The sequence below is a fragment of the Sceloporus occidentalis genome, unplaced genomic scaffold (genome assembly GCF_023333645.1).
Source record: "Sceloporus occidentalis isolate IW3139 unplaced genomic scaffold, rSceOcc1.0.p SCAF_4, whole genome shotgun sequence".
NCBI classification, from domain to species: Eukaryota; Metazoa; Chordata; class Lepidosauria; order Squamata; family Phrynosomatidae; genus Sceloporus; species Sceloporus occidentalis.
Window position 1 is genome coordinate 67,064,653 of NW_028316984.1, and position 14,448 is coordinate 67,079,100.

At 40.8% G+C, this 14,448-nt stretch overlaps 1 protein-coding gene across 3 annotated transcripts in view; it reads right to left on the reverse strand.

Moving 5' to 3' along the window:
* Window positions 1-14,448, reverse strand: part of KALRN (kalirin RhoGEF kinase) — a 719,845-nt gene that overhangs the window by 17,920 nt on the left and 687,477 nt on the right. For all 3 annotated transcript variants that reach the window (XM_089520231.1, XM_089520232.1, XM_089520233.1), the window contains 3 exons: window positions 10,011-10,038; window positions 7,117-7,288; window positions 3,619-3,740 (listed from right to left, as the gene is read on the reverse strand). In XM_089520231.1, the coding sequence (XP_089376357.1) occupies window positions 3,619-3,740; window positions 7,117-7,288; window positions 10,011-10,038 (322 nt within the window). The remainder of the gene's footprint in view (window positions 1-3,618; window positions 3,741-7,116; window positions 7,289-10,010; window positions 10,039-14,448) is intronic.

The window sequence follows — 14,448 nt, forward strand, 5'->3', positions numbered from 1 at the left end:
CCTTAGGGTGGTCAAGTAAAAATTTTCCTGTGGATCTGAGCGTGCGGGGAGGATTATGCAGGGAGAGGTGTTCCCTCAAGTAACCCGGGCCCAAGCCATTTAGGGCTTTAAAGGTAATAACCAACACTTTGTACTGGGACCGGAAATGTATTGGCAGCCAGCGTAAAGATTTTAGGATAGGTGTTATATGATCGGACCTAGGTGTCCCGGTAATTAACCTGGCTGCAGCATTTTGAATCAATTGCAGTTTCCAAACCTGATACAAAGGTAGCCCCATGTAGAGCGCATTGCAGAAATCCAGACGAGAGGTTACCAGCGCGTGTACTACCTTTTCTAGGTCCCTCCGGTCCAGACAGGGACGTAGCTGGCGAATCAGCCAAAGCTGATACCAAGCACTCCTGGCCATCGCATCTACTTGAGATGATAAATGTAGGGATGGATCCAGGAGTACTCCCAAACTATGCACTTTATCCTTCAAGGGAAGTTTAATCCCATCAAGGACAGGATGACAAATTTCTCTGCCCGGGCTAGGGGAGCCTATCATGAGTACCTCTGTTTTCTCTGGATTCAACCTGAGTTTGTTTTTCCTCATCCAGCCCATTACTGCCCCCAGGCAGGCATCCAGAGGAGAGATGCCATCCTTAGTCACTGTGTCAGTCGGAGACATGGAGTGATAGATCTGGGTGTCATCAGCGTACTGATAACACCGAGCTCCATGACTCCGGATGATCTCTCCCAGCGGCTTCATGTAAATATTAAACAGCATGGGGGACAGAATGGCGCCCTGAGGGACGCCTGATGTAAGCTCTCTTTTACGAGAGCAACTGTCCCCCAGCCTCACCATCTGGAACCTTCCCGAGAGATAGGATCGGAACCACTGGAGCGCAGTGCCCCCGATACCTAATTCTCCCAGGCGTTCCAGAAGGATACCATGGTCGATGGTATCGAAGGCCGCTGAGATGTCCAAGAGCACCAGCAGAGTTGTATCTCCTCTGTCGGTGGCCAGACGGAGATTATCGACTAAGGCGACCATGGCAGTCTCAACTCCGTAGCCCGCTCTGAAGCCAGTTTGAAATGGGTCAAGATAATCAGCTTCATCCAAGACTGCCTGGAGCTGAGAAGCAACTGCCCTTTCAATCACCTTGCCCAAAAATGGTAAAAGGGAGACTGGTCTATAATTACTCATAGATAGGGGATCAAGGGAAGGTTTCTTCAATAGAGGCTTTACCACGGCCTGTTTCAGAGATGATGGAACAATACCTTCCCGAAAAGATGTATTTATAATTAGATGGAGAGCGAATTTTATAATATCTCCTCCCTGTACGGTCAACCAGGATGGACAAGGGTCAAGAGGGCAAGTTGTCTTTCTCAGACATCCAAGGAGCTTGTCTACGTCCTCGGTACTCACAAACTCGAATTGATCCAGAATAACCTTGTTACCAGAGGCGCTGGATGCTTCTACTAACGGTTCTGCTTGAAAACTGGCGTCCAGATCAGCCCTTAACTGAGAGACTTTGTCAGCAAAGAAGTTGTTAAAAGCGTCGCAGCAGGCAATAGTTGGTTCAAGCAAAGGGTTCTGGGTGGCCGGGGTTTGAGTTAATTCCCTGACCACCCTGAACAGCTCTGCTGGACGAGACTCTGCTGACGCAATCCGTGCAGCACAGAACGCATCCCTAGCTGCACCGACTGCCACTCCATAGGAACGCAACATGTTCTCATGGAGTGTTCTGTCAGATAAGTTCCCATGTTTCCGCCAGTAGCGCTCTAGACATTGCGCAGCCCGCTTCATCTGGCGAAGATCTTCTGTGTACCAGGGTCTTTTTTGGGGGGCAGGCCAGCAAGGATGCTCGGGAGCGATACTGTCTATAACCCCGGATAGATTTCTATCCCAGTTGTCAACCAGGGATTCGACAGTATCACCATCATTCCCAAACATAATACCCTCTAAGGCGTCTTGGAACCTTTTGGGTTCCATCAACCTTCAAGGGTGGACCATTCTAGTAGGTCCACCACCCCCGAGGGGTTTTTGAAAAGTGACATCCAGTCCTATCTTGATAAGGAAATGGTCCGTCCATGACAGGGGGGAGATAGTATTAATTAATTATTATATCACTCAGGTGGGCTATGAGAGGACATGCTTTCTAAACTGGATGCATGAGGACATCAATGCTTCAGTGTTTATCTCAGTTTCTGTTTTTGCAATGTTGTAAACATGTGCTTTGGAAGCATGTACCACAGTTGACATGCCATAGACTTTTGGGACTGAAATCCTCCACATAATTCCTTTTATGATGCTCGTTGTAGCCCACATCTCTTCAATTGATCTGCTCATTCTCAGAAAAAAATCCATTCTTGAGAGAGGGTTTATTTTATTGTCTGTGGTTATGGACCCAATACAGATTATGTGGATTTATTCTATGACATATACAATTGTACAGTCTGACATAATCTGAATAATGTTATAGAGGAGTTTTCAACATAATCCTAAACCCTCTGCTGGACAAAAGTATTGCAGCCTATGTCCAAAGGTTAAAACTTTGGGCCCCACTGCAGTGGATCTGGGGACCTTTAAAGGGAAAAAAGGCAAGTGACCAAGTCTACTAGATTTGAAAAGGAGATTTTGAACAGTGCAGAAGCCCTGCAACCTATCTTCCAAGCCAAGCGGTTTCTAGGAAAAGCAACTCCCTCTTATAGAAATTTCAGTACAAAATCATAGTACGGCTCAATTGTTGTGGAATAATTGGTTTATTAACTTGCTTATTTATTGTAATTTCCACTGGCCATGCCTGCTGCGAGATTCTGCTGGTTGTGAAAAGTAACATTTAACCCCCTTCCCCCATAATTTTGCTTTGACGATGCAACCAATGTAAAGTATCAGAGTGTAAACTGTTGCACACTGGAAATGTGTCAGGGCAGGACATTATTGCTACAGATAGATGAACACCCTACAGCTTGTAGACTGCAAAATATGTACAGTACAGCAATAGTTACAAAAAGAACTAGTCAGTTGTACATTTTCCACAATGTATTTTCTGCCACATAAACAAAATCAAGGTCCCAGAGAAAATCTTGACTTACAGAGCTCATAGATGGAGCAAATTTATGAGACATGGGTGCAGTACACATGGCGCTAAAGAGCTGTGCTCGTGCTGTGCTAGGGTTAAGGGACCATGCGGCAACTGCACGGTCTTGTAACCCTAGCACGTACTGGCAGCGCAATAATGGCGGCGCCCTGTGTACATGGGCGCTTCCATTATGACGTAATGGACACATAGCGTCCGCACATCATGCCATCGTGAGTGCGCCATTGGCATATTCGCGACATAATTGGCGCGGGGGGAAGAACCCACCTTTTGCGGGTTCTTTTTCATCCACAGGGAAGCCGCGTGGTTTGGCGGCTGCGGCTTCCTTGCGGAGGAAAAAAAGCCGCCGCTGCTCCGGACTTACCAAGAGGTATGTACCAGGCCATGGATATCCCAAAATTCATGTCTCTAATATTGATTATAAGTCATCATGACTTAAATCAGAAGTTTTCCACTGAAGCAAACATTCAAAAGGCTCTACAAAGCATGCACGGTGACACGTAAATAAAATATAACCATGGGGAGAATCCATTACCTTGTACTTTGATTGTAGCTGAAGTGGATGCTGATCCGAGTTCATTTGTTGCCACACAGGTGTAAATACCACTGTCTTGAGGCATCACGTTACAGATTTTCAGGGTGATTTCACCTGACTCACTGGATTGGGGAAATGGCTTCATTTTAATCTGCAATTTTGCTAAAAAAAATTATGCTGGATTCTCTTGCAGTAATTAACAGAATGATTTCAATAGGCACAGAAGTTTAAAAGAAGAATCAGTGGAAAAGCAGAAGCATTGCCCTTTTAATCATGCAACTGTGTGGATGGAATTGACACAGATAGGTACTGAGCTAACATACGATTTTGATAACCATGAGAATCACTGTGATGCATCTGCCTAGTATTCATATGATCTAGAGATATATGAATATGAATCAACAAGATTCAAAGTCACATCTCCATTATGAATGTGTTATCAGAACCTAGCTATATATTTCACACTTCTCTGAACTGAAATGCAGGAGGTTTTTGGATTTTTAAAAATCAAAATGCATACCCAGATGCATATTTTTGTGTATAGAAATCTATTTCATAGTACAAAAGAATACGAATTTTCAAACCTGCATAAACAAAACCAAGGAACTATTTACTTTGTCATATACCTTAATTCACTTGTGCTTTACAGCCATGTATCTTACAGTAAATTGAAATGTGACATAGAAACAATGCTCTGGAGCTCTTGGCCTTGTAATCTTTGATACGCCAGCTAGGTGATTTGTGGATAAAATCATCCATCTCCACACCATCCAACATTTCACAGATGAAAACAGGCACATGTGTAGCCAAGGAACATTCAATAATGGTCAAGATGACAAAATATATTGATGAGAAAGAAGGTAGGCTGGTAGAGGCTGCAACAGTTTGCTTTTACCTGAGTCTACGGGGCAAGATCCTGCCCCCTCCTCTCATCTCCCTTCTGCTGAGCTAATTGAATGCAAAGTTTTGCACTTTGAGTAATGAGAGTAAGCTGATGACAAAGAGGAAAATGGGAGGAGGAGAGAGAAACCAGGATATTTCAAAAACCACTGGAAAAGTGGGATGGCCTAGAATTAAGTGGACTGTGCCTGCTGATTTGGAAAATATAGAAATTATCACACATGAGCTTACTGTGGTTAAAATACTGGTAAAATGCTCCAGAAGTGCAAAGGTGTGATAGTTGGTCACGCTTCTGAAACGTCACTAAAGTTCCTGTTATTGAAGAAATGGCTGCTCTGCAAACGCTTTGAGGACTGGAGAGGAGAGGGGACGCTCCAGTGCCGATTCAGAAGCATGATCGGCTATCGCATCTTCGTGCTTCTGGAATGTTTTACCAGCGTTTAACCTACAGTAAGACGTCATGTGATAATCCATGATGAATCCATTCTGACATGGAACATCTTGCTATATCAAAAGTGTTCTTGGTTCCATTTTATCTGATGGATCTACTTACTGGGGTGAACTTCAGGGTTTGCTTCCTGAGCAAGCCTAATTGCAGACCAGCTTCTTTTGGCTTGCCACATGTGTCTCAGAGCCTTTTTTCTTGTGGCTTATTCTATCCATTTGTGTAGTAATCTGATCTTTCATCAGGAAGGCTTTTGAGCCCAATTCTTTAGGAAACTATAGTTTCCACTTTTCATTTTTCTGGAGGGGGCAGCAAATGATAAGGTGTGTGCATACTGCAGTGCCTTCTCATCTTTAGGAGCTCTTGGTGTCATTGAATGAACTTGACTCATTGTCACCTGGCTGCAGGTGTGGTTTGAGGACTGAAACCCTGAAACTGTGACAAGCTAAGATTGTGGAGAGCAGTGCCAGCAATTCTTTCCCAGCTCTTAGTGATTTTTTGATATCATTTTGTAAAACTCACTGGCTTGGCTTAGAGTTGGGAGCCTCATATTAGAGCACATTTGCTCTTAGGTGGAGTGGGGAGGTTCTAAAAACGGATTTTTAAAAGCCTATGGGAATTGATGGGAACTGAGCTTTAAAAGTCCATGGACCATGGAGACTTAAAAAACACCTTAGATGTTTCCACTTTCTTTAAAATATATCCAAGATCCCTGTTTTAAAAGATATCCAATCTTCGGAGGTAATGTGGGTTACCAAATGAGAAAGTATTTGTGGCAGTTGCTTCTCTTGATCTGGAAAGTACACCTTAGAGTAGCTACGAACTCATTACTAAAAATTATAGCTTTTTAAGCAGGCTTGTTGTTATGTGCCTTCAAGCAATTTCTGAATCACGGCGATCCTAAGGCAAGCCTATCATAGGGTTTTCTTGGCAAGATTTGTTTCGAGAGGGGTTGCCATTGCCTTCCTCTGAGGCTAGGAGGTGTGACTTGCCTAAGGACACCCAGTGAGTTTCCGTGACTGAGTGGGGACTGAAAGCCTGACCTCCCAGAGTCCTAATCCAATGCTCAAATCACTACATCACACTGACATTATCAGACAAGGGAAATTGGAAGTATAATCCAATGGCAATCCGAACGCAATCATGGGGTTTAATGTTACTGCGTGATAGACTACCACACATAATTTTGGGCAATAGGAAGTCAGTCCGAATGCAATCATGGGGTTTCACGTTATTGTGTGAGAGGTGATCACAAACAATTTAGGGCAATGGCAAGCTATTTTTGGGCAATGGGAAGTCAGTTCGAACATAATTCGAATTTACGTAAATTCTCTGAACTAGCGAATTCACGTGAATGCGTTCTGGCTCCACTTTCTTTTCATTAGAAATTAAGAGAAGTTCCTCCCATGTGATAAACTCCACTGTCTCCACTTTAAGCAGGCATCTTCTGGTTATTTCTATTTGCTGTCTTTCAGGTAAGTATGTTAATTTCTTTGGTTTTGAAACTGATTTTGCTGTGAGTTTGTTTTAAAGATAAGGTACTTTCCCACACACCCACACCCACACCCACACCCACACCCACCCACACACACCCCCCTCAGAGTTGTGAAGGTATATCAAGTTTACATGGGAATTTTGAAAGAAAAGGTTCTCAGGAGAGTTTGCCTACAATGTATCTTTTCTAGAAAGTAAAGAATTCTTTCTAATATTCAAGATGCAAAGTTCACAACCAATCTTTGGAGGAAAAATAAACAAACAATAATCCCCAGAAAGTAGTGCTGAACTGACACTGTGCTCACATTCTGGTCAATTCAAATAATTATTTGACTTGGGACACTGGAGAGTGAAATCAGTTTCCAAATTTTGGTCTTAAACTAGCTCAACTAATTCATTCGCTCAGAGAAATGCAGGATGTTTTCAGATGAAACTTATTTTATGCACAGACTTATATTATGCAACTCTCTCACCGCAGTCACAGAATTTTAGCGCAAGGGGGCAATCAACAATATCTCCAATTTGTAACTGTCTTGTGTTTTCCTACGAGAACATCCTCAATAAATGAACTTAGTAATTTATAATGCAATTACATTTTGTAGGAGTTAAACTGCAATCCTGGTACCCTCAGAACTGCTGAATGTACAAGAGGAACATACCAGGAGGTAACTGTATATCCAGCTGTACTGTTGTCGTTGTCAAGAAGGTTTTGATCAGGTCCTTTCCAAGTTATGGTTGGTTTTGGTCGTCCACAGACTTTGCACTGCAACATGACTGTGTCTCCAAGCAAGCAAGTGATATCCACTAAAGGCATGAGAAACTCTGGAGCAACTGAAGCAAAAGCCACACATACATAGACATGACGTTCCCAAATAAATCAAATATCATGTTATTGACACAACATCGTCTTCATGGATGCCTTTGTTGGACCAAATTTTATTTGAAAGAAGAGGTAGAAAAATAATGGCCGATGCTTATAATTAAACAAGCTGGCAAACAATACAAGCAACCATTTTTCCTGAGGAACAAGTCTTCTAACATGTGGAATTTAGGACCTGGAATTTCTGAGCAATGATTTATGCATATATGGAAGTTTGATGCTTGTAATAAAAAGTTTGGAAAGGCCCCTATATCTTTTTCCTTCTTCCATTCTCTTCTAACACCCCTTCCTGTTAAAATAGCAGTCAGGCTAATATGAATTAAAGCAAAGTGTATAGGCACAAATATATTTCATTTGCATTATGCAATCTTTATTTAATGCAAATTTATTTCTTGTAGAATTGGCATTCCACCTCCCCTCCCCCTCCCCCCACTCTTTTGGCCAAAGAACTACAGTAAGTAAATTATAACACTTTGTATCATATACTGAGAAACTCTAAATATAAGAGGAGCTGTGTTATAATTCTGCAATGGCAAAAGAAGAGCAAGACATCTCTTCATTGCATGGAGAGGAAATGGAAATAAGCCCCTCTTACTTCACACTTGTAATACAAGTTCTTAGAAAGGGGGGACAGAAGAAGATATCAAAGTGTTATGAACACTGCAGCCTCTGGAGTGAGAATGAATTAGTACCACAATAAATATGAAGGCACACAGAGCAGATCTCATGAATTTCTACTATCTGCAGTTCTTTCCTCTATCACTCTGTTCTGTTCCCCGAGAGACACTATAAAATAAGTAGCACCATCTAATCCTTGAATATTAACAATTCTGAACACTATAAATAAGATCATAGGATGTATACTGCCATGAAGCTGTCACTGAAAATGTCTGTAACAAAGGATAGGATAACCTTGCACAGTATAAGAGATAAGATAGTGAGCAGTTTGGATAAATAAAGAGCTGTTAACTGAGAAGTGGCTTTCAGCCCTTGGTTCTTCAGATGCTTCCGACTCCAGCTCCCCAAATCCCTGATCACTGGCCATGCTGACAGAGGCTTCTATGTGGTAAAGAGCCAAAGGTGGAGAACCACTGTAACAGGGGTACAGTAGTCTCCACAGTGGTTATTATGAGAGTAGACTCAACTACAGTATAGTCATTCCAGGAAGAAAGTACATCAAGACATATATGTATGTGTATGTATATGTATGTATGTATGTATGTATGTGCATGGGGTTTTTTAAACACATAAACACAGAGATCCATGCCCAATATGGATCAAACTTCAGGAATTGTGTCCCATTTTCACTGTGTATTTCAATGATCATCCTTCCTGCTGTGACCAATGTGTAAAATCACAACACATTTATTTGGAATGAATGAATTTGAACTTTAGTATACGAGAGTGCATATTTGGAATTTTATTCAGTTTGGAAGCTTAGGGGCTAAACAGAACACCCCCTAAGGGGTGGCCTGCAGCCGCCCCTTTTAGTACTGGATCGGGTACGTGGCAACTACATGCCACTGCCCCAATCTGGCATTTCCACAGTGAAAAAAGGAGCCACAAAAAGTGGCTCCTTCTTGCGCCACAGAAAGGGCACCCTTGCTGCCTCTGCAGCACCTTCAGGCACTCCTTTTGGCACTGTGTCATCTGGATGCAGTGCCAAAGGAGCACCATGACACCGCCTGCTTTGAGGTTGGGTGCACTGGGTGACGGCGTCATCAGGGCAGCGTCGGGGCATGTGTCATCTGGACACCACACCTCCACTCTGCCCTGAGGCTGGTGTCTATTGCTTGTCTGTTCAGGCCCTTAGTTTTTGATGTATGCATAGTCTTTAATTGCAAATAATTATTTGAATGATTAACTCTTGTACAACATTTCAAGTCCCAGGCATTTAAAACCTCCAGTGAGAAACTCATGTAAATGTGTTTCCTGCACAATTCTTATATCTTCCATGGGCCCCTGGTTCAATGCTGAGTCTTACAGGGCAAATCCCAGAACAGGGTTGTGGGAATTATGGCCAAGATGTTGGACTACAGATTCCATAAGCCCCATGCTGTCTGGGGCTAAGAAAGGTTGGAGTTTAACAACATTTAAAGGTCCATTAGCTCACCCCAACTCTTCTAGAGCAACCATACGATTAACATGGAATCCTGGCAAGTCACCCTGAGAGAAGAGTTTCTCTTAAAACCTAAACCAGCATTCCCTGCACTCATGGCCCTGCAGGGAAGATTGACAACAATGCTCAAACTGTGTTTCAGGAAAGATTATCTGTCACTTTTGATCTCCTAAGTGCAGGGAGGGGGGAGACTTATAGCTTCACACATATGATAGAGGGTACAGGTGAGAAACAAACAAAAAGGAGTCCCTGTAACAATAATTTGTAAACTATAGGGCTAGAAAAGCTAAAATTAATCATTAAAAATGTATTTTGAATAAACCAAATAAATCCTAATTGGAATGAATTCTAAAGCAGTTTATCACTTTTAGTGATTTACTACTGATGTAAATCCATATTTAACTTTGGTGAGTACTAAAGATGTAATCTTCCTTCTCCCCACCTGTTTAATTTGATCACATTTAAATGTAGGTCCAAAGTGACCAGTTCACCACAAAATCAATTCCTCCCTAACTCATTGGAAAAAAGGTGGCATATTTCTGTCTTTAACTCACCTTCCTGGATGAAGTTTGGGTTGATGATCTGAAAAATATATATATACAGAAAAGAAATAGAGAAGTCTTTTTAACAGGACAATGAAAAGAGGGTGAAGCTGAATAAAGTATAAGGAAGTTGATGTAAATATTACTGAGAAGGTTCAGAGAGGCCAGTGAGTGCACCACTCCAACACTTGTGATCGCCACAGTCTGGATTTGCAGAGTACATCAGCCTATGCTAACAGGAGCAAGGAAAGGATTCATGGCAGAAATTGCAATCACTCTTTCACCTCCTCATAAGTGTGGGTGTACATGTGGAGGTGAGTACTTGAGTTCCAGTCTCACACCCACGTCTTCTATTTTTGTCACCATGTTCCCTGTCTACAGCTTGCAAAGACCAGCCGGTTGTTCCCTCAGCAATCAACATGACTGGCAAGAAACAGTACAGTTCATGTAGTTGTCTTGTTATAAATAGAACTGAACAGTCCTGAGATGCATAAGATGTTGCCATGTGAGTTGTCCAGGCAAAGAACCATGTAGTTTTGTCTGCCATAGCAGCAGCAGCAAGCAGCCAAGTTCCCCTGAGAAGACGATTAGAAACACAGCAATGAAGCAAAAGTCCAGCCTCTGTTCTGTGGCCTCTGCAAGTGTTAATCTGAAGTATGCTATTTCTCAACATGGGAAAGTTCTATTGTGCCTCAGTTAATGGTAGGCTGGTTTAAAAGTCTGCAAGCTTTTACTGTAACAAACAAACTACATTTTTCTTAACTGATTATTCTTTTAAAAAAACCCTCAGGCTATCATTACTATTTCCCAACACTCTTACTAGAACAACAATGATGGTTTGGATTTAAACATTTTAACTTTAACAGTTTATTGGCAGTTGTTAATTGTTATATGAGTATCCATAGTACAAGAAATGCCATTCAGAAACAACAAATTAATCCAACAGCTTGCTTTAAGGGGGCATTTTTTAAAAAAAATTATTATTTAAGCTAGTAGCCATAACATCTGAACTGCATTTTGCTTCTTTTGAGATTTACTCCTATATTGGTATTTACAACAATTGTATATTAATACAACCCTGCCCTCAAAACCTGGTCTAAACCAACCCTCACTCCCTGGGATTTTTAATGTCTTTTTTCAACCCTGGTTTATAGACTTTTGGAATGCGCTGCCCACAGAGCTCCGCTCGTCTACCACCCTGGCCCAATTTAGGAAGGACCTTAAAACCTTCCTATTCCAACAGGCATTCCCCGAATAAATATCCTGTGGGCCTCCCTCCTCTTTCGTGGCCAAGAGGTTGGGCTATGGGGCTTTTTTATTGTTGGTTTGTTTCTATGTGTATTTTATTTAGTGTGTATTTTAATTTGTTGTATTTTAATGTGTTGTAAGCCGCCCTGATCGGAGGAAGGGCGGCATATAAATAAAAATTTTATTATTATTATTATTTATTAATTTGTCTAAACTCATTCAAAAGTTCTATAGTTGGATCCCAATCTTATGACAACTTATTCCCTTATTATTCAAAGCACACCTTCAGTGAGCAGAGTGTATTACAAAGTAATTCCATAAATTAACATATATTTGTTATTATCTAGAAATGTAACACCTGGTGTCTATATTTGGGGCTTTAGCTTTCAGGTTCTTTCACTACTCTCAGTATATTGGGAGTGTTATTTGTATCCTCACAGGCTTTAAAACCAACAATTGTAACGTATAAGTGTTTGTTGGAAACCATTACATTTGATGTCAGTGAAGTCAGAATTAAATGGAACAAACAGTTGGCCTGTTCTAAATAAGTCAGCAAAAGAAAACTTTCCCTGGCCTTTTTTGTATTAGAAAATCTTTATTTGCACATGTGTTCTGTTACATTTCTATGGCATGGAATTTAACTCATGACGGAAGTCTGCAAGCTTTTACTGTAACAAAAAGATTTTATATTCCAAGGTTGGAAAGACAAATATCTTTCATCAAACTTTCAATAGTAAGATGATCTTACTGCCTTAGCTGTGTATGAAGGCACAATTTACAGCTGCCAGCTTCAAGCAGATTTTGTATATTCATATTGTTTTGCTGTGTACCTTCAAATTGTTTATGGGGTTTTCTAGGGTTTGCCCAAGGTCACCCAGTGGATTTCCATGGCTGAATGGGGTTTTGAAACCCGGTCTCCAAGTCATAGTCCAACATTCAAATCTCGATGACATGCTGGCTCCCATATGTATATACATTCAGTTTATAGTAATATATATGTATTTGTATTTTCTTTCTTTCTCCCCCCCCCCCCCCCCATGCCTTTTTGGAGTTATAAATGTCAAAAATTCAGTTTAATTAACATGCATAGCACAAAAAGATGTCTTTTTTCCAGAACACACTCTATACAGTAAGCCCTTGGTATCTGCTGGGGTTTGGTTCCAGAACCCCCAAAATCTTTGAATGCTTAAGTCCCATTACATACAGTGGCATAGTAAAATGGTGTCTCTTATATAAAATGCAAAATCAAGGTTTGCTTTCTGGAATTTTAAAAAAAAACATTTTCAAGGCATGAATGGTTGAATCCACGGAAGCAGAATCTGTGGATACGGAGGACTGACTGTGCTCCTGTTGGAGGGATAACCAGAAGCACAAGAAACTGCAGACAAAGTACGAGATAGGGTAAAATTTAAATCTGACCCAAATCAGAATTTTGATGAGTAGTACAATGTGATTACTTTCAGACAAAAGCTATTGCATCAGGACTGATATTAAGATACTAAGCATTTATTTTATTTTCATATTGTTTTGAGACTTCTGTAATACTATAACATTTAACGCATTCTTGAATCTTCAGTAATACTGTTACCGCTGTCAAATCCTACTTGCTAGAATGAACATGTTACACATGGAAACTGATCTTCCTGCCTATGAAGCAGGAGCTTGAAAATATCATGTTATGAATGATATGTTCTGTTGATTTGCTGCTGCTCATTTTTAAACAAAGGAGAAAGACTGCATTTTATTTTTATGTTTTGCTTCTAATTTAATAATTAGTATGCTCATTCAGCTTTCTGACATAAGGAATGCCAGGTTTTCAGTAACTATTTCTACCCACATCTCTGATCTGTTATTGAAGATCACAGATAAGGTACTATTTTAACACTGGCAAGGTTTGGCTATGAAAATGAGCTCTGGTTTGCAGCCTGACAGGTTGTGTGTGTAAAATTTAGATACATTACGTTGTATGTTTTTCCACACAACCGAATTTCTAGGCCTAAATCCTCTGTTACTGATATCACTGCACTCTCAGTGCAATCGAACTCCTCTCCCTTTCCTGCATCCCTTGAAATCACCTGAAAGGGGTTCATGGTGCCCTGTTTGGTAAGATTTGGCAGGGAATAGGATTTTGCATGCAATGGATAGACATAGCTATAAATGGGATGAAATCCAGCATGGTATAGTAGCTTCAGTGCAAGACTAGGACACTGGAGGAATTGAATCCCTGCTCGGCCATGAAAACCCACTGAGTAATCTTGGGCAAGCCACAATCTCTCAGCCTCAAAGGATTGCAAAGGCAATTCTTCCAAACAAATCTGGCCAAAAAAACCCCATCACAGGTTCACCTTAGGATTGCCATAAGTCAGAAATGACTTAAAGGCATATAACAACAATAAAAGGATGAATAAAATATTTTCACCAACAATAACAAGCTAATTTTGGAGCCCAAGAACAGTGGACTCAATATAACATTTTAATGCATATGTTCTAAATTGAACACATACATGGTTTTGTCTTAGCAGGTGGTTGGTGTATATAAGGTATGAGCATTAAACATGCCTAACTCCACTATAACATTTTGTAAGATTTCCAAAGTGTCTACCTTCCTTGCACTCACATAAGTATGCAAGCAAAAAGATATTTATGGTAACAAGGCACACATTTTTTAAAAAGAGGATTTATACTCTACCATTCCAATGTATAAATCATGCTGATGGGAATTACTAGTACTGCTGAATTAACTCTGCAGACTTAATTCACTTGGACATAGTGCTCAGCACAGAAAAATGTTGAAGCAAACATTTGCACACCTAGAACATTAAATCTGGTGTTCCGAGTTCTAAAGCTGTTCAGTCTCCTTGAAGAACAGTTTCAGAAAACTAGTGGATCCAGAGTTTTATTCCAGTGATATGACAATCTCTGAGGATAATTCTGTTGGTGGGGAAAAGATTTTCACCAATTTCCCCATAATTCTGCAGCCTTTGAGTCATCTCCCTTGTTGTTTCAGAAGGTTCACCAAACCTATGGAGCAGAATTTTAGGGGACTGCAGGGAGAGAAGGGCTGGTGAAAGATAGAAAATATCATTCCTGGAGGAATTTTGGATGAAGATTCCAAGTGGTTCCTAGAAGATTCAAACTTTTTGTTGAATTATACAAGGTTTAAATAACCTGGTTGTTTCATTTCACATGTGCATATTGTTAG